The following is an 18,953-nucleotide window of genomic DNA, read 5'->3' on the forward strand; positions in this document are numbered from 1 at the left end:
CTCTGTGAGTGGGAAGCTGGCTCAGCAGGCCTGCTGGTGTTTTGAGGAATCATTGAGGACCAGGCCAGGTGTAGACTCACTGCTTCGCGTTTGTGCTTCCAAAAATCACTGGACGGATGGAGAGGGGTGGAGTCGAGGGGGTTGCAGGGTCTACTCAGGGAACTTTCCATCATGCGATTCCCTGTTGGTGATGTGGCGCCCACGAGCCCCTGGACCGGCCCCGGAAGCCCAGGAACATGGCCGCCCTGGGTCTGGAAGTTTCTCACCCTTTCTCTTTGGGCTGAGCTCGGCTCCCACCCAGGACTTGGCTCCTGCTAAGCATGAACTCTACCACTGAGCCGCACCCCAGCCCCCCAAACTCCTCTCCTCAGCGCCTGCCTGGCACCCTTGAGGGGCCCTCTGCCTTTCACAGGCTCCTGGGTGGACGCTGGCCTCCTGTGTCTGCTCCCCATCTGGACATCTGGAGAGAGGGACAGGAAGGCGCCACAGCCCAGCTACAAAGGGTGACAACTCAGACCTGAGCGGCCCTGATGAGGGAGCCCGGGGCTATTTCTGTCCTGGCCGGTAACCAGCTTGGCCCCCCAGGCCCGCCCTACCGCCTGGGGACGGAGCCAGGCGGCCAAGGAGCCTCCCCTGCCTGGCCTCCCCTGGCCTCTCGGAGGCAGCCACTGGAGCCCTCAGGGCCCCGGAGCGTCGGTGGCGGCAGAGAACTGAAAGCAGGTTGCCTGGAGCAGGTCCCCGTGCACGTGTGTGCGTGTGTGCGCGTGTGTTCATAGCACTTTCCTGTTGGCTTCCAGCTGCCCCGCCAGTTCCGGGGAGGGCCCTGGCCAGCGCTGTCCCCACCGCCCCTCTTCATAAAGGGCCTGCCTCCCGACCGGCCACACAGCTGCCCGCCCAGGACACAGCGGCCCAGTCCCACGCCCTGCGCGGCCACCCCGCCCCAGCTGGACCATGGGGGGCCCCCTGCGCCTTCCAGGTAAGAGCTCTGGGCCCTGCGGGGAGGGGCGGGGACCTTGGCGGGACCCCAGGCGGCTGCTGAGAAATGGGAGGCACCACTGGCAGCTCCCCATCCAGGAAGGAAGCGTGCACCGCTGGGCACATGGGGACAGAGACCGTGGGGAGCTGCCTGTGCCCTGCCCAGAGGTGTTCAGGCTGCACCCTAAGAGGGGACCCCAAAGCACCAGGGAAGAAAGGTGGCAACAACAAGTGCTGGCGCCCGCGGGCACTTGCTCTCCTTACAAAGCAGGGGGGGGGGGCGGTTGCGGGAGAGCTGGTGGCCTGGACCTCTCCAGCTCCTGGGTGTCCCCAGGATGGTGTCCCCTGCTGTCTCAGTGGCAGGGGCAGCCCCAGAGACCTCTCTTGGTCCTGGAGGAACTGGCTGGGATTCGGCGCCCTCAGGGTTTGGGGGGCTGTGGGCTTGAACTTGAACTGGGGCCTCCCTTCCCGCCCCACCCAGGGTGGCTCTAACGGTCATCAGGGCAGCGGTTACCCAGGCAACGGGGCAACAAAGAGTGAAGAAATGGCATTTGGGGTGCAGATGGGGCTGCCCAGACCACAGGGACTCTCCTGTTGTCAGCCGCTGGTGGCTGGTGGCAGCCCAGCGCCCCCTGGGCTCGGGAGCGCGCCCGGGCACACTGGGTGGGGGACAGCTGCCCGGCTGGCCTGGCTGCATTACAGAGCCCAGTCACAGAGCCCAGAGCTTCTCTGTCCCGTTAGGGGGAGGGACAGGCTGGGTCTGGAGGCTCCGGCAAGTTCACCAGGAACTGTTTAGGGACCTCAGTCTGTGGGACGCCTGCGGGATGCTGGGGTTGACTTCTCTGAGCCCCTGAGCTGAGCCACTCCAGGCCCCGGAATCCTGGGTCCTCAGCAGGAGGCGGAGGGCACCCCACCCCCACGCAGGGTCCCAGGCGGGACTCTTCTTGCTCCCGGCTCTGCCGGCCAGGGAATGAGAACCAGATGGGCCGGGAGCAGTGACCAGCAGCTTCTCTCCCGGCTCCTGTTTGGTCACCGTCCAAGGCCCCAGATGGCCCAGCAGCTTCAGGACGGTGGTGGGGAGAGCCCGGCCCAGGAGGGGCAGGGAGTGAGGGAGGGAGCTGCCCCTCAAAGCCACCCTTCCCAGCCTTCTTGGTTTCCTGGATTCTTCCCGATCTTGTTCTGGCCTTGAGCCTCAGTTTCCCCGAGTGTAGAATGGACACAGACGCAGCCCCTGCCTCCTAGGAGGACCTTGAGACAAAGGAGTGATGTGGGGTTTGGGGAGCTGGGGACCACCCACCCTGGTACCATGCAGGGAAGGGAGGTCACTGTGTGGTCTGTCCTGAGAAGAGGAAGTGGGTCCCTGCCCAGGGGAACTAGCCAAGCCCTGGTGCCAAGGAGGGCGGAGAGGGACAGAGGGGCATCCCAGCACGGAGGGCCGGGGGCTGGGCCAGGGCGCTCCCACATCGGTGTCCCCCAACGGGGGGTGGGGCTCTCTGCCCGCCACCAGCCTGAGGGGCCCCCAGGGTAGGCACAGACTGAGCGGTCAGGGCATCCTCTAGTGGGGGTCCCCTACAGCCCCCCAAGTGATGCTCACGGTGACCAACCCCAGATTGCCCCCGGGAGCCCCTTCCAGGGTTGAACTGAGGCAACGCGTGAGTCATTTGTTCCCCAGGAAGTGACTCACACGGCCTCCTGGTCCCCGTACCTCCACCAGGCACCCCCTTGGGGGGATCCCTGGACTACTGGGGTCCTCACTGCTTCTCGGTGGCCCCAGCTGTCTGTCCCCTCAGCACCTGCTGCTGTGGAGACGCCTCCGCCCTCCTGCTCCATCCACCCCCTGTCTGTCTGTCTGTCCCTGCCTGTGCCTTCCAGCCCGTCTCCTCCGCCCCTTGCCTTCTGCAGGTTCTACCGTCTTCCCTGTCACTTCTGTGGCCTGTACTTTCTGTCCCCCACCTTCCTTCTCTTTCCACCTGTGGCTTCTTTCCCGTGTCCCTGTCCTCTCTTCTGTCCTCTATCCCCTGGCCCCCCTCTTTTTCTCTCTCTAATCTCTCTTCATCTGTCCTTTTTGGGGGGAGGTACCAGGGGCTGAACCCAGGGGTGCTCCACCCCTGAGCCACACCCCAGTCCTTTTCACTTTTCATTTTGAGACTAAGTTGCTGAGGCTGGCCTTGAGCTCGCCATCCTCCTGCTTCAGCCTCCCGAGTCCCTGGGATTCCAGGTGCGCACCCAGCCCCCACCTGTCTCCTTTCTCCATCTCTTCACCTGTCGCCCATCTCCTCTCGCTCTCCCTGTCTCCTTGCCTGTCGCTCTCTGGAGAAGGGCAAGGAGGCCCCCGGTGGCTTGAGGAGGGTCCCCCAGGACATGCCCCTGAGTGGCAGGAACAGAGGAGGGGGCCCCTCCAGCTGGAGCCCAGCTCGTGCCCATGGCATCTTTTCTGTGTGGGGGGTGGGAGGTGAAATGTCACCACGGGGTCCCAGGATGGGCCTTGGGCTGATGACTGTGGCATCAGATGGGACTCTCAGATGCTCCAGGTACAGCTGGAGCCAGCAGGTGGGTGTGGTGGGTGTGCACCTGTGTCCCCAAGGCTGGATCCTCTGAAAGTCAGGGTGGGGACCAGGGAGACCAGGCAGGGGACCTGAGAGACCAGCTGGCCCTGACCCTCCCTTCCTACCTAAAGGTCAGCGATGGTGGTAAACACCCTGACACACTGGGGTTTGTTCCCACGTGACCCTAGGACGTGGGTGTCATCTTGTCCCCACTCCACAGAAAGGGAAACTGAGGCGGGCAGTGAGGCAGCCTGCCTGTGCTCCAGGGTCTGAACCAGGGCCACCAGGCTCCAGTCCCCCACCCACAGGCCAGGAGAGCCCCGGCTGGAGCCCAGAGCTTGCCAGGCTCAGCCCCCTTCCCATCCCCAGACTCTCTGGGAGGCGCCACCTGGGTCCCTCTGAGGAGGGGACCAGGTCCGAACCCAGGAGGGTCCTCAGCCCCCGCCATCCAGTGCATCACCTCCGGCCTCCTCTGCCTGATGGGCCCACTGACCTGCCCTCTCTGTGTCACAGGGCTGCTGTGTGTCCTGCTGAGTCTCTCCAGAGCCGGAGCCCAGGGCTCTCAGGGTGAGTGTGGGGGAGCAGCATGTCCACAGCCAGAGCCTGGGAGGGGCCCTGCACCCCAGCCCAGGGAGGAGAGGCCTGAGCAGGGAGGCTCAGGGCACCTCCCCACCTCCTGGGACCTCCTCTGGGGACCACATTGCCCCCTCCCAGCCTCTGACCAGTCTGTGCCCCCACAGCCTGTAACCCCCGGTGCCCTCTCAACTCGGAATGTGTCAACGCCACTGCCTGTCGCTGCAAGCCAGGGTTTGCCTCTTCATCTACAGAGATCTTCACTGACCCCCTGGAGATCTGTGATGGTAAAGAGGATGGGGGAGGGGCAGGGCACATCAGAGACTGCAGGTGCCCAGTGCCAGTGGGGTCATGGGTAAGGGTCAAGGGCTGAGCCTTTGACCTCAAGGCCATCATCAAAGACAGAAAAGAGAAATGAAAGAGTAAGATGGCAGAGAGACCAGGGAATTACATGGCTTTCTGCACAGAGAGGACCTGGGCCCCAGGACTTGGTCTCAGCCCGTTGTTAAGTCTGGGGAAGGTGACACTGAGCTTGTAGCCCACACACTACCTTGGCATTGTCCCCTGTGTCCAAACTGGGAGTGTCAGCCAGAGGACTGAGATGAACAGAGCAGACTGTGTGGCCTTTAGGAAGGGCTTGCTCCAGCTACAGCACAGCCTCAGCAGTACAGCTCAGGATTCTGTCCAGAAGACACTAACTCAACGTCAGACCCCATGCTGGAGGTTTAGGAAGGAGACAGGAGTCTCTGGTCTGTAAGACCACACATCTATGGGAGGTGACCCTTGGTCCTATTATGTTGCAGACATCAATGAATGTGTGCCACCCATGAAAGTGTCCTGTGGAAAACTTGCTGACTGCCAGAATGTGGAGGGGAGCTACTACTGCATGTGCAGCCCAGGCTATGAGCTCCGTTCTGGGGGAACAAACTTCACTAATGAGAGTGAGAACACATGTCAAGGTAAGGCCCACCCCTCACCCCCACCCCACATGCAGTTCAGGGCAACAGAGCTGATCTGGGGACAGCGCCCAGTTATAGCCTCAGCGCCTGGACTGTGAGATGGGGCAGCTGTGCGTGCACCCGTCACGAGCACAAGAGGTGCGGGAGGGTCAGGGCACTCTGGGACCAGCTGCTTGGCCCCATCCTGATAGCTCTTCCCGTGACGATGGCCAGGGTGCTTATCAGGAAACCCTGTGGACATGAGAGATGTGATGACATCATTGTGTTTAAAAAAAGAAAAAAAAAATCCAGGCACAGTGGCCTGTGCCTGTGGTCTCAGCTACTTGGGAGGCTGAGGCAGGAGGATCACTAGAGCCCAGGAGTCCGAGGACAGCCTGGGAAACAGAGAGACCCCATCCCAGGTGGGGAAAAAGTTGGGGAGAGAGAAAAAAAGAATAACCCACAGGAAGGAGCCCCGATCTTCTAAAGCTACAAACAAAGGTAGAGGCTGGGGTGCGGCCCCGGGGTACAGCCCTTGCCTGGCATGAGCAGGGCCCTGGGCTCCTTCCCCAGCACTGCAGAAAATCAAAACCAAAACCAGAGGTAGCTTTGCTCTTGGTTCACTGTGTGACTTCAGACAAGTCACCTCACCTCTCTGTGCCTCGGTTTGCCCATCTGTAGAAGGGGAGTCGTGGACTGGGGCGTCGCTCAGTGGTATCGTGTTTGCCTAGCAGGTGTGAGTCCCTGGGTCAGTCCCCAGTACGGGGTGAGGCAGGGAGTCATAAGGAGGGGAAATGAGATCCAAAAGCACTGGGCAGGTCCTGGTTCCCAGAAAGTGCCACAGTAGTGATGGCTTTCGGACTCAATTTTTTTTTTTTTAAACTGGGCATGGAGGCCCACGCCTGTGATCCCAGCGCACCAGGAGGCTGAGACAAGAGGATAGAGAGTTCAAGGCTAGCCTCAGCAACTTAATGAGATCCTGTCTCAAAACAAAAAACAAAAAGGCTGGGGATCTGTCGCCTAGTGGCGAAGTGCCCTGGGGTTGAATCTCCAGTACAAAAAACAAAACAAACAAAAAATTGTATTCTGCGTGCTAGGCTGGAAGCGAGGTCTCACGCAGCCTCCACCACTGAGCACTTCCTCAGCAGACTGTGTTCTGAGTACTGGGGTCGGTGCACCCTCTCCTGACCCAGCTCCTGGGGTGGTGGGCAATTTGGTCAGGCTGTGCCCTTCCCATAGGTTGGGCAGAGGAGGGGCTTCAGGCATTGGCAGGGCAGGGGGGAGCCAGTAGTGGGCGTGTGCAGCCTCCCAGAGAGGGGGTTACTGCAGAGTACCCCAGGACAGGGAGAGGAGGGAGCTAGCACCCGGATGATGAGCTGAGGCTGAGCTGGGGGTCTAAGAGGACCCTGAGGAAGGGCAGCAGCCCCTTCCCTGTCTGCAGAATGACAAGAGCCCACAGCCCAGATCCCAGCCCTGACCCTCCTGCCCTGAGGGTAAACAGACAGCCAAGGATAACAGGCCCGAGAAGCTGGGCCTCAGAGCAGAAATGTGCGTACCAGGAATGCATGACACTCAGCCAAGGGACAGTCTGGGTGTGAACTGGAAAAAGGCTGGCCCCCTTTCCGCGTGGACACAGCCATGGTATGACCAACACAGTTTTTTTCGGCCCCCTTGGTGGACACCCTGGTGCAGTGAGCAACCGGCACCTGGTGGTCATGGATTCCTCCCAGCATGCTCCGTCCCAGGTGGTCATCCATATTGAGAAGGTGGGCTGCTGAGGGTTAGAAACAAGCAGGGCTGGGGCAGGGGGCCAGGTGGCTGGGCAGAGAATCGGATGAACAGGGGTGAAGTGATATAGGGGACACCATGGGCCCCAAGGCAGGTGACAGAGAAAGCAGTCTGTCGTCTGGAGAAGCACCTGAGGTTCAGCTCCTCACTGAGCACTTGGGCTTGTGCTGCGCAGAGGATACGTCCACTAGCGTCCCACTCCTGTGATGGGCAGGGGACCTGGGACCCGCCCCTGGCTCCTTGGCCCACCTTAGGCTGTGCAAGACAGTCGGTCGCCCAACCTTGTCCAACGCCCAAGACTCAGAACCCTCCGCAGAGGGCCACTTCTGGACCTTCGGGACACCCCGCTGCCCATCTGGCATCTGTTTTGCATGAACCGCAAGGGGGACGGGTCAAGATGGCCCCAGCTGGCCCTGGAGCCCGCCGGGAGCCCGTTCCAGCGCCACTCTGTCCTCTTCCCACTGCTAGCAGCTGCCGGGACGAGCCCTGCCCCTTCCGGGGACCACAGGGGCTCAGAGACACCTGGAACACACTCGGGCCCCCAAGCCACGATGGACCCAGGGACCCAGTCAGGAAATTCAGGAGGAAGGAGACTCGAGGGTAGGCCCCAGTCCCCAGCCAGCACTCGGGCCTGGAGAGGACGCCTCTGTGCTCCACGCTTTTCTCGGCCACGCCCTCATTAGCCACGCCCATCAATCCCACCCTCATCGGGCACGCCCGTCGGCCACGCCCTCCTCGGCCACACCCTAACCACGCCCACGGGCACTCGCTCATCAGCCACGCCCTCCTGCGCCGCTCAGCCTCGTTCATTTCTCTGCGCTGCTCTCTCCATCCTGACTGACTCACCACTAACTGGTCCACCTGAAGGCACTGGAGGAGGGAGTCAGGAAAGGGTCAGCAGGGTGACATGGAGTCGGGTGGAGGAAGACGCTCGGTCTGGAACACACAGAGAGGGTGACATGGAACCACTCACTCCCAGGCCCACCCCTCTCCGGAAGAGGTCAACCCAGATCCTAAGGGTCTGACCACTGGGGACAGAGACGATGCTGGCTCCCACGCAGCAGGCCACAGGTCTGTGTCCCAGTGGAGGTGAAGGACAGATGACAGAAATGCTTGCCACCCTTCCCCGTCCCCATGGCTCCACTGTCTGCTGCTGTCCACCCACAGCTGGCCTCCATAGGACAAGGATGCTTCACGGGGTCAGGAAGACACCTGCACAGTCCCAGGGATGCCTGGCTGGATGTCAACCCTGGGCTCTCTGGCATGGTCCTCACTCCTGTCCCTGCTATTAAGTCTTGTCCCAGTGGGCCTGGCTCAGGGGCGGATCTTGATTCCTCTCCTTGGAGCTGGGCTCTCAGAGCTAGTGGGATGAGAGAACCTGTCCTGCTAGGTCACTGGGACCCAGGGACAACTCAGCCATCGAGCAGCCCTGCTAGCAGAATCAGACCAAAGGCCACCCTGGAAGCCAAGACAGGCCCCACCCACTTGGGAGCTCAGCATTTCCCCTGCACTCGGGTCCCAGGAAGACCCATCTGGCCTCTGCTCCAAATCCTCAAGCCAGGACACATGTGGCCATGACACCCTGGCCCAGCTGGGAGCTTCCCAAGGAGGCAGAGGGCACTGGGAGGACAATAGAGGGTCTGGAGACCATGCTCCCCATGGAGAGCCTCCTTGTGGGTTAGGAAAGGAACCTGGGGACACAGTGGGTCCACCCCATGCCTCCATGCCAGGAACCTGGCTGACTCCCAGCCTGGGCTGACAGAGCCAAACCCTCTGATCACAACATTCACATCCAACCCAACAAGCCACCTGAAGCTGCCGGCTGCCTGCATCCTCTCCCTCTTCTTCCTCTTGCAGACGTGGACGAATGTAAGCAGAACCCCAGAATCTGCAAGGGCCGCAGCACCTGCATCAACACTCAGGGCAGCTACACCTGCCAGTGTCTGCCTGGCTTTGAGCTCAACCCAGAGGACCCGAAGCTTTGCACAGGTAGAGGTCCCAGGAGGACCCCTGAGGGTGGACAGGAGCTGGGGGTACAGCAGAGGCAGGTCCTGCACCCAAAGAGGGAGAAGACCTGAGGTTCCCAAGGTCCAGAGGCTCAGGCTCCACCTGAGGAATCACCTCCCAGGAAGTCTCGCCACAGGGCAGGGTGGCCACAGGGCCTTTAAGCCCCATCCTCATCATTCATGTGAGAGTAGAAGAGTCGCTTTCAGTTCTGACAAGGAGCCCCCACCGTGGCCATGAAGAGGAAGACCAGAGTCTTTGGTCAGGAGGTTCCACCCCCTGGCTCAGTTTCCCTCCTGGATCCACCTCCTGTAAACTGGAGACCAGGGTCCATGCTGTCCCCTTCATGCAGGAAAGCCACCTGAGGTGCTCTGAAGGTGAAGTTGAAGGTCACCAGTGAGGCACCTGCAGAGGTCCTTGGTTTGGGGCTGCGACAAGACGGAGAAGTGGGTGCAGTGAGCGGGGCATGGGAGCCGGTCAGGGGCAGGGACTGACCCCCTGCTTTGTCCTAGATGTGAATGAATGCGCCTCTGGACAAAACCCGTGCCACAAATCCACCCACTGCCTCAACCAAGTGGGCGGCTACCAGTGCCGCTGCCGACCTGGCTGGAAGCCGGTCCCCGGATCCCCCAACGGCCCCAACAGCACCGTGTGCGAAGGTGGGGCTCAGAGGCCACACTCAGAGGCCCGCAGTCCCACTGGGTTTGCAGCCCTCACGGGCAAACCGACCACGTCCAGTGCTGTGGCGCCTGCGCCTGCACCAGCTAATGCTCCAGGGGCTGGACAGAAAGACGGGGTCCTGGGGGAGGAGCTGGGGTCTAACAGGAGGCTCCCGGGTCCTAGGCTGCAGCTAGTGACTAACTGCGTGACGAGTTTCTGCAGCCTCACAACCTGTACCTGCACAGGCCTCGCACACCCCTTGATCTGGCACCCACCTCAAAAGGGTGTGGATCTCCAGGTGACCGCACGGCAGCCCAGGCAGGGCACTAATGGCAGGAAGAAGGGGGTGGAGCTCAGACGGCAGAGTGCACCGGTCCTGGCTGAGGTGGGACTGACCCCTCTGTTTGTGTCCTCAGATGTGGACGAGTGCAGCTCCAGGCAGCATCAGTGCCACCAGACCACCATCTGCACCAACACCCTGGGGTCGTACCAGTGCCACTGCCGCCCAGGCTGGGAGCTGATTCCTGGGAGCGTCAATGGCCGGAACAGCACCATCTGCAAAGGTACCCAGCCTTCCCTGACCCCAGAACCTCCCCCACCCCACACACGTGCACACTCACATGCACGTGCTCATACACACCCACGCACGCACACGTGCAATCCTCCTAATGAACCACTGTCCTGTCCCCGCAGTCAAGCCCTTCTTCACCTGGCCTCTGCCCCCTGGAGTCCACAGCCAGGTGAGCGCCCCAGCCAGGACAGGGAGGTGGGAATCCCTGAGGCAGCACCCTGTCCACCCCTTGGCCCTGAGCTTCCCACCCACCCGTGACCCCTCATCTCACCTCCCCAGAGTCTCTCCCACTTCTTTGAAAAAGTCAACAATCTGCACAGGGATTTCAAGCCAGTTGCGGCCACCAACACCATCCAGGTAAGGACAGGATCCAGTGGGACCCCAGGATGGTGTGGGAAAGGCTGGGGGAGGCTTCCATGTGGATGGAGACAGCCCTTGACCCGAGCAGGGGCCAGGACACTCATGTGCCCTCATATTCACCCATCTCCCGCACACAGACCTGTAGATGCACCCTGGTGTACGCACGCGCACACACTAGGGTGCTAATGCAACAGATGGGAGCAGTCAATACCCTTGCTTTGGGCCACAACAATGCAAACCTCCTCCTCACTGCCACTTCTTGCTGTGTGACCTCAGGCGGTTGACTTCCCTTCTCCGGGCCCATTTCCTCATCTGTAACACAAGCATGAAAATGGTGTGGATTCAGTGAACCCTACTGGTAGAAGTAAAGCTTAGAGAACAGTGTCATACACGAGAAACATAATAGAAATATAATGTAAAAAAAAGGGAAGAAAGAGAAAGGGGAAAGAAATGTGAATCACTTTAAAACATTTAAGTAATTACATTTTCAAAAAGTAAAAATAAGCTGAGTGCAGTGGTGCACACCTGGAATCCCAGTAGTTTGGGAGGCTGAGGCAGGAGGATCACAAGTTCAAAGGCAGCCTCAGCACTGAGGCCCTAAGCAACTCAGTGAGACCTTGTCTCTAAATAAAATATAAAAAGGGCTGGGGAGGTGGCTTGGTGGCTGAGTGCCCCTGAGTTCAATACCTGGTTGCCGGGTTTCAGTTCTCAAGACCAAAAGGCTTAGGGGGTCACTCCAGTTAAACTGGGCTAACTGAGCTGCACGAAACAACCACACAAGAGACACAAATACCTTTTTGTTTGGGGTCACTGTGACGGCTCCTCTGACTTTAAGGGTCCGCAGGAAGAGAGAGAGCAAGAGCAAGCGCTGACCCCTTTTATTGAGGAGAAGTTATTTAAATGAGGCAAGGGGTCGGGTTTCAGGGGGCTGAGTATCTTCATGATGTCCACTGTCAGCAGGTTGACTGACACCTGGGTAGGCCACACCCAAGGGCACAGTAAGAGAAGGGGACACATACAAGGCACTTCCATGGAAGATTCTATCCTAAACAGGGCAAGGGGTTATATTACAAAGGAGCTGGTGAGCATAGCTTCATCCACGGGCTGTAGCAAGACACACCCATGTACCAGACACGGACCCTCGGACCCAAGAAGGGTAGGGAAAGCTCTGCCACATTTCTGCGACTGAGCGCCTCAGCACCCAGCCAGGGAGTGTGACTCAGTCACGTGTAAGGTTGGTCTCCCACACCTGGTGGTAATAATAATAATAATAATGCCAAAGCAAGGCTCAGCAACTTAGCAAGATCCTATCTCAAAAGAAAAATAAAATAGGGCTGGGCTGTAGCTCAGTGGCAGCGCACTTGCCTAGCATGTGTGAAGCGTTGGGTTCAATCTCAGCACCACATAAAAATAAAATAAAGATCCATCAAAATATATTTAAAATAAAATAAGGCGGGCTGGGCTGCAGCTCAGTGCTTGTCCAGTCCCAGAGCTCCTTTAACTCAGCAGAGGATGCCAACCATCTCAACAGGGACCATGAGAGCAAGTTGAGCCCGTTTACCTTCAGTTTTTCCAACGGAACCTGGTGTGCGCCCCTTGGAGCAGGTCGGCCGCCCCGTGCGCACAGCACCTGTGGTTGGTGGCCACCGCTGTGTGCAGCGTCCTGCGAACGGTGGCGGACAGCCCCACCTGAGTGCCGCTGTGAGATTTCCACCCGGAGTAGACTGATCCCTTGTTTTCTGTCCACTGTGTCCTCTCGACTCTCCCAGGCCTTCCCCCGCCATCCACCTGGCCGTTTTCCACCTGCCGCTGGTCCTAGGGGAGGTCAGGTCCTTCAGGCCAGGTGGCCTCCTGGGGTCCAATAACCCGGGGTCTCTGTCACCTGCAGAACCTCATTGGGGCCATGGACGAACTGCTGAAAGCCCCTGGGGACGTGGAGGACATTGCCCTGCCTGTCCGGCACCAGGTGGCCACGCAGTTGCTCCTGGGCCTGGAGCAATCTCTGAGGATCCTGGCGGAGTCTCTGCCTGAAGGCCCCTTCACCTACCGGTCCCCTTCAGACACAGGTGAGGCTTCCTCCGCCCTCTCCAGCCTCCGCCTGGCAGTACTCCAGGTCCCCAGTCACCGCCCCTCTCTCCTCAGAGCTGTCCCTGATGAACCAGAAGCCAGGGAATGGAAATGTCACTTTGGGCCAGAGCCACGCTCGCATCCACCTAGACTGGGCCACCGCAACTGGAGCCGGGAACTCCAGCACAGGTGGGGTCCCCAGAGGAGCCGCAGGGGGCGGGGGGAGGTGGCACGGGGGTGGGGGGAGGCTGGGCAGGTCTAGAACGTGGGCGGCGGCTCCGGGCCTCCGGGGGTGGCCGGGTCTGGACTGGGGTGTCCTGGGCGGGAGGTGGGGCGGAAGGAGAGGCATGGAGCACGTCTGTCCCCAGGCACCACTGTGGTGGGCATCCTGTCCAACCCGAACATGGGGAAGCTGCTGGTCAACGCCTCCCTGGTTCTGGACCCCGAGAAGGAAGAGGAGCTGCAGAAGGCCCACGAAGGTCCCCTCCGGGGCGTGGGCATCCAGATCCTCTCGCCCGTCAACTCCGTCTTTCTGACCAACAACGATACTGAGAAGCTCGCCTCCCCTGTGACCTTCGCCTTCTCCCACGATGTGAGTCCACAGGGGGGAGGAGGGGAGGGTCCTGCCGCTCACTCCACAGCCAAATCAAGTGCCCCGCAGTGCCTTCGTTTCCCCACCTCCAGCCACCTGCTTCCTTCTCACATGTACCTCAGGACCTTTGCTCTTGCTGAGGCCCTGCCCGGGACACTTCCTCTATGGAACCCAGTCCTTTAACTGTTTCTGGTCTTTGCTCAAATGTCACCTTCTCATTGGTCCTCCCTGACCTCCTTATTTAAAATCAAAACGCATGGGCTGGGGGCATGGCTTCATGGTAGAGTGCTTGTCTAGCACGTGCAAGGCCTGGGCTTCATCCCAGCATGGGAGGGGGGACTTAGTAGGCCTACGATTTATTCATTATTTTTTAAAATCATGACATAATTTTTAAGCTGCAAAATAATATCCTATTTATTGATTTATTTTGAATCTGTATCTATACTTGGGCACAGTCTTTATTTTTTTGTTTTTATTTTGTGGTGTTGAGCATTGAATATAGTTCTCACAAGCTCGAGGCAAGTGCTTTGCCACTCAGCCACAATCCCAGCCCAATATCCTATTTATTTTTAAAATTTTTTATTCTTTTTAGTTGTAGATGACACTAGAGTGTATTTTGACATATTATAAATACATGGAGTATAACTTCCCATTCTCCTGGTTGTTCAAGATGTGGAGTTTCACTGGTGACATATTCATGTATGAACACAGGAAAGTTACATCCCATTCATTCTGTCTTTTCTATTCCCATTCCCCCTCCCTTCCCTTCATTCCTCTTTGTCTAATCCAATGAACTTCTATTCTTGTCCCGCCCCATCCTTATTGTGTGTTAGTATCCACATATCAGAGAGAATATTCAGACTTTTTTTGGGGGGATTGGCTTACTTCACTTAGCATGATAGTCTCCAGTTTCACCCATTTACCAGAAAATGTCACAGTCATTCTTCTTTATGGCTGAGTAATATTTCATTGTGTATAAATACCACATTTTCTTTATCCGTTCATCTGTTGAAGGACACCTAGGTTGGTTCCATAGTTGAGCTATTGTGAATTGAGCTGCTGTAAACATTGATGTGGCTGTGTCACTGTAGTATGCTGATTTTAAGTTCTTTGAATATAAACCAAGGAGTGGGATAACTGGGTCAAATGGTGGTTCCAAGTTTTCTGAGGAATCTCCATACTGCTTTCCAGAGTGGTTGCACTAATTTGCAGTCCCACTAGCAATGTATGAGTGAACCTTTTCCCCCACATCCTTGCCAGCATTTATTGTTACTTGTGTTCTTGATGATTGCCATTCTGACTGGAGTGAGGTGAAATCTCAGTGTTGTTTTAGTTTCCATTTCTCTAATTTCTAGAGATGTTGAACATTTTTTTAATATTTGTTGACCATTGTATTTCTTCTGTTCAGTTCCTTAGCCCGTGTATTGACTGGGTTATTTGTTTTTTTTTTTTTGGTGTTGAGTTCTTTGTTTATCCTGGAGGTTAATGCTCTATCTGAGGTGCAGGTGGTAAAGATTTTCTCCCATTCTATAGGGTTTGTCTTCACATTCTTGATAGTTTCCTTTGCTGTGAAGAAGCTTTTTAGTTGGATACCATCCCACTTATTGATTCCGGATTGTACTTCTTGTGCTTGAGGAGTCTTGTTGAGGAAGTCGGTTTCTAGGCCGACATGATGGAGAGTTGGGCCTACTTTTTCTTCTGGTAGGTGCAGGGTCTCTGGCCTAATGCCTTGACTCACTTTGAGTTGAGTTTGGGGCAGGGTGAGAGACAGGGGTCTGATTTCATTTTGTTACCTATGGATTTCCAGTTTTCCCAGCACCATTTGTGGAAGAGGCGGTCTTTTCTCCAATGTAAGTGTTTGGTACTTTGTCTGGTACGAGGTAACTGTGTTCGTGTGGGATCATCTCTGTGTCTTTTTTTTTTTTTTTAAGAGAGAGAGAGAGAGAATTTTTAATATTTATTTTTTAGTTCTCGGTGGACACAACATCTTTGTTGGTATGTGGTGCTGAGGATCGAACCCGGGCCGCAAGCATGCTAGGCGAGCGCGCTACCGCTTGAGCCACATCCCCAGCCCCGTCTCTGTGTCTTGATTCGGTACCGTGGTCTACATGTCTGCTTCGGTGCCAGCACCACGCATTCTTGTTACCGTAGCTCTGTCGTGAAGGTTAAGGCCTGGCACTGGACCCCCGCTTCCCTCTTCTCACTGAGCACTGCTCTGGATGTTCTGAGGCCTATGATTTGTTGACCCTCTCCTTCACCATCACGTCATTTATTGTTACTTGTGTTCTTGATGATTGCCATTCTGACTGGAGTGAGGTGAAATCTCAGTGTAGTTTTAATTTGCATTTCTCTAATTTCTAGACATGTTGATTTTTTTTTTTAATATTTGTATTTCTTCTGGGAAGTGCGGGGACTTGTGTCTGCCTTTTTCATTGTTATGTGCCCAAGCCTGTGGCACACAGTAGGTGCTTAGTAAATACTTGTCCAATGAAAAGCAGACTACTTGGCTTAAGCCCCGGACCCAAGTGAGCACCAGGCCAACCTCTCTGCTCACCCCCTCTGCCCACAGGGGGAGATATCCGGGAAACGTAAAGAGGTGATCTGTGCCTTCTGGAAGATTGACAGTAACAAGAGTGGACACTGGGACACCACCGGCTGCTGGAAGCTGGGCAGCGGGGATAACAGCACCACCTGCCAATGCAACCACTTGAGTAGCTTTGCCATCCTCATGGCCCACTACGACATACAGGTAAGGGGCGGAGGACACCCTCAAAAGGCCACAGGTGCTGGCACAGTGGGGCACGTCTGTTATCCCAGGGACTTGGGAATCTGAGGCAAAAGGATCACAAGCTTGAGGCCAGCCTCAGCAACTAACCAAGGACCTAAACAACTTAGTAAGACCCTGTCTCAAAATTTTAAAGAAGGGTGGGGGGCGGGGCTGTGGCTGTGGCTCAGTGGTTAAGTGGCTCTGGGTTCAATACCCAGCACCAAACAAAAACAGGGCTGAAGTAGCTGAATGGTAGAGCACCCCAGGTTCAATTTCCAGTGCTGCCAAAAAAAAGGGCCCACAGGTGTCGAGGTCAGTTTAGGCAAGACAGTCAGCTGGTTCTCCATGGCACATTCCATCTGGTTGTTCAAATATGTCCCTGTCCCTGTGGTTGCATAGTCAAGTGGCCCTATGCCACGCCCTCTGTCACCCTTTCTGGGACTTCATGACCCAGCAGCTGTGCTGCTTGGCACAGCCCTACTGCAGCCAGTGCCCCTCTGCCTGTCCAACTGGCACCAGTTGTGAAATGTTGCTAAAAACTCCCCACGTAGCCATTCGGGAGGCTGGGGCAGGAGGGTTGCAAGTTCGAGGCCAGCCTCAGCAACTAACCAAGGCCGTGAGCAACTTAGCAAGACCCTGTCTCAAAAAATGAAAAGGGCTGGGGGTGTGGCTCAGTAGTAGAGCCCCTCTGGGTTCCCAAAAAACAAAACAAAAACCTCCCCACGTAGAACACTCCAGGGTAGCACAGTTTTCTAAATGTGGCCTAAGGGGGGATCCATAGGTAGCTGGGCCAAAGTCACCCAAAATTAGCCAGACAGTGGGGGCTGGGGTCCAAGCCAGAGGCCCAGCAAGTACTACCCCGTGGATGGAGTGTGGCCCTCGGGTCCTGACGGGACTCCGCCCACCCATCCCGCTCCTAGGACTGGAAACTGGAGCTGATCACCAAGGTGGGACTGTCGCTGTCGCTCGTCTGCCTTCTACTGTGCATCCTCACCTTCCTGCTGGTGCGGCCCATCCAGAGCTCTCGCACCACCGTGCACCTGCACCTCTGCGTCTGCCTGTTCGTGGGCTCCGCCATCTTCCTGGCGGGCATCGAAAAGGAAACCCCAGACGGCGAGGTGAGGCCCGCCCCGCCCTCACCTGCGGTGGGGTTGGGAGACCCAGAAGCGGTGAGCCCCGCCCTCCCCTGGGACCCCCAGGCCAGGCGGCTCCGCCTGCCGCCGCGGTCTTGGCAAAGGGCGCCGGCCTTGGAGGCACTTGCCACCCCCAGGCCCACCCGCCAGGGCGCTGTCAGAGGCGACCCGGAAGCGCCTGGCCACGCCCCCTGGCCCGGGGGAGGGGCTCGGCCGACGCGGCCCCGCCCCGCGCTGACGTCGCCCGGCCCCTCCTCTGCTCCCGCAGGCGGGGCTGCGCTGCCGCCTGGTGGCCGGGCTGCTGCACTACTGCTTCCTCGCCGCCTTCTGTTGGATGAGCCTGGAGGGCCTGGTGCTGTACTTCCTCGTGGTTCGCGTGTTCCAGGGCCAGGGCCTGAGCACACGCTGGCTCTGCCTGATCGGCTACGGCGTGCCCCTGCTCATCGTGGCCATCTCGGCGGCTACCGCCAGCGAGGGCTACGTCGGCGAGACCTAGTGAGTATGCTGGATGGGGCAAAGGCGGGGGCTGGGTTGCCAGGTGACAGCACCCCAGTTCCGTGCCCCTCTGGGGTCTGATGGGTCCCCTACTCTCTCCCAGCTGCTGGTTGAGCAAAAAGCATGGCTTTTTCTGGAGCTTCGTAGGACCCCTGGCCTTAATCATTTTGGTAAGTGCCCCCTTTTTACAGAAAGCCTGAGTGACAGGGTCCCCACCTTCACCCCTCTCATCCACAATCTGTACCCCCCACCCAGTGCAATGCTGTGATCTTCGTGATTACCGTCTGGAGGCTCACTCAGAAGTTTTCTGAAATCAACCCAGACCTGAAGAAATTACGGAAGGCAAGGTGAGATGGCTGGAATCAGCAAAGGGGCTGGGACCTGAGGGGCCTGGAGGTGCAGGTTGTGGGCAGAGATAAGGGGCTGGGGTGAAGGGAGTGCAGGATGGAGGTCAGTATCTGTCCCTCTCTCCCCTGCAGGGTGCTGACAGTCACAGCCATTGCCCAGCTCTTTGTGTTGGGCTGTACCTGGGTCTTTGGCTTGTTCCTCTTTGAACCCTACAGCTCGGTACTGACCTACATCTTCACCATCCTCAACTGCCTGCAGGGACTTTTCCTCTACGTCCTGCTCTGCCTTCTCAACAAGAAGGTGGGCCGGCAGTGGAGGCTGTGGGAGGAGCTATGCCTCAGTCCTGGGGTGGCCTCTCCCCTGACCTGGCACCTTGGGCTTGCAGGTGAGGGAAGAGTACCGCAAGTGGGCCTGCATGGTTGCTGGGAGCAAGTACTCAGAGTTTGCCTCTTCTACAACTGGCACCAGCCACAATCAGACTCGGGTAAGGGACTGTGCCTGAGGCAGGGTACTTGGGAAGGCACCTGGTCAGGGGTCAAGTCCTCACAGGCTCCTCTCTCCCCAGGAGCTCAGGCCATCGGAGTCTGGTATGTAAAGGCAAGGACCAAGCCAGTGACTCCTGCACGTGCTGAAGGCTACCCTCCTGCCGCTGTCCTCCCACCTTGGGCCCCATTGCAGTAGAGCGGGCCACAGCTCATCTCACACTCAACCCCAGAACAGGGGGGAGTTGCCAGCGGTCCTGCTTCTGACCATCTCTGTGCCCCACGAAAGCTGTGGGGACAGAAACTGGCCCAGGGTTGCAACCCCCTGCTCTAGTACATACTGCTAGTTCTGAGGACAGACTGCAGACCCCGGTGCCCTTTACCCTCAGCTCTTTGCCACAGAACAGAAGGGGCCAGGATGCTGGGTTCAGCTTGCCTATTAAGCCAAGACTGAAGTCAGAGGCAGAGAAGCTGGCTGCCGCTGACGCTCACGGTACAGAGGCCTGGCTGCCCACCTGCAGGGGCAGAGGGGTCTCCCTGTTGTGAAGGTTGGATGTTGTGTAATGTCTTTTTATCTGTGTAAATCTCTCAGTGTTGACACTTTAAAAAATTAAATATCATGATACAGAAGGTGGCGCTGCTCATTGGCCAGGC

The 18,953-nt window shown here is 57.7% G+C and overlaps 1 protein-coding gene across 2 annotated transcripts; it reads left to right on the plus strand.

Annotated features, from left to right (window-relative positions):
- Positions 1-533: 533 nt before the first annotated feature.
- Positions 534-18,921, plus strand: ADGRE5 (adhesion G protein-coupled receptor E5). 2 transcript variants are annotated; one of them, XM_081284314.1, is made up of 22 exons: positions 534-720; positions 798-976; positions 4,035-4,088; positions 4,262-4,381; positions 4,898-5,053; positions 7,289-7,420; positions 8,678-8,809; positions 9,337-9,483; positions 9,901-10,047; positions 10,178-10,224; positions 10,335-10,412; positions 12,304-12,481; positions 12,558-12,671; positions 12,851-13,074; positions 15,644-15,823; positions 16,762-16,959; positions 17,243-17,469; positions 17,573-17,639; positions 17,725-17,816; positions 17,949-18,117; positions 18,203-18,301; positions 18,383-18,921. In XM_081284314.1, the coding sequence occupies exons 2-22, from the start codon at positions 952-954 to the stop codon at positions 18,410-18,412; spliced, it is 2,616 nt and encodes an 871-aa protein (XP_081140440.1). In that variant the 5' UTR covers positions 534-720; positions 798-951; the 3' UTR covers positions 18,413-18,921. The 2 variants fall into 2 exon arrangements, with proteins under 2 accessions (XP_081140440.1, XP_081140441.1); XM_081284315.1 differs by lacking the exons at positions 7,289-7,420; positions 8,678-8,809; positions 9,337-9,483 and having other exon boundaries at positions 534-976.
- The last annotated feature ends 32 nt before the right edge of the window (positions 18,922-18,953 follow it).

This window comes from Spermophilus citellus, assembly GCF_964194105.1.
Source record: "Spermophilus citellus genome assembly, chromosome: 3".
NCBI classification, from domain to species: domain Eukaryota; kingdom Metazoa; phylum Chordata; class Mammalia; order Rodentia; family Sciuridae; genus Spermophilus; species Spermophilus citellus.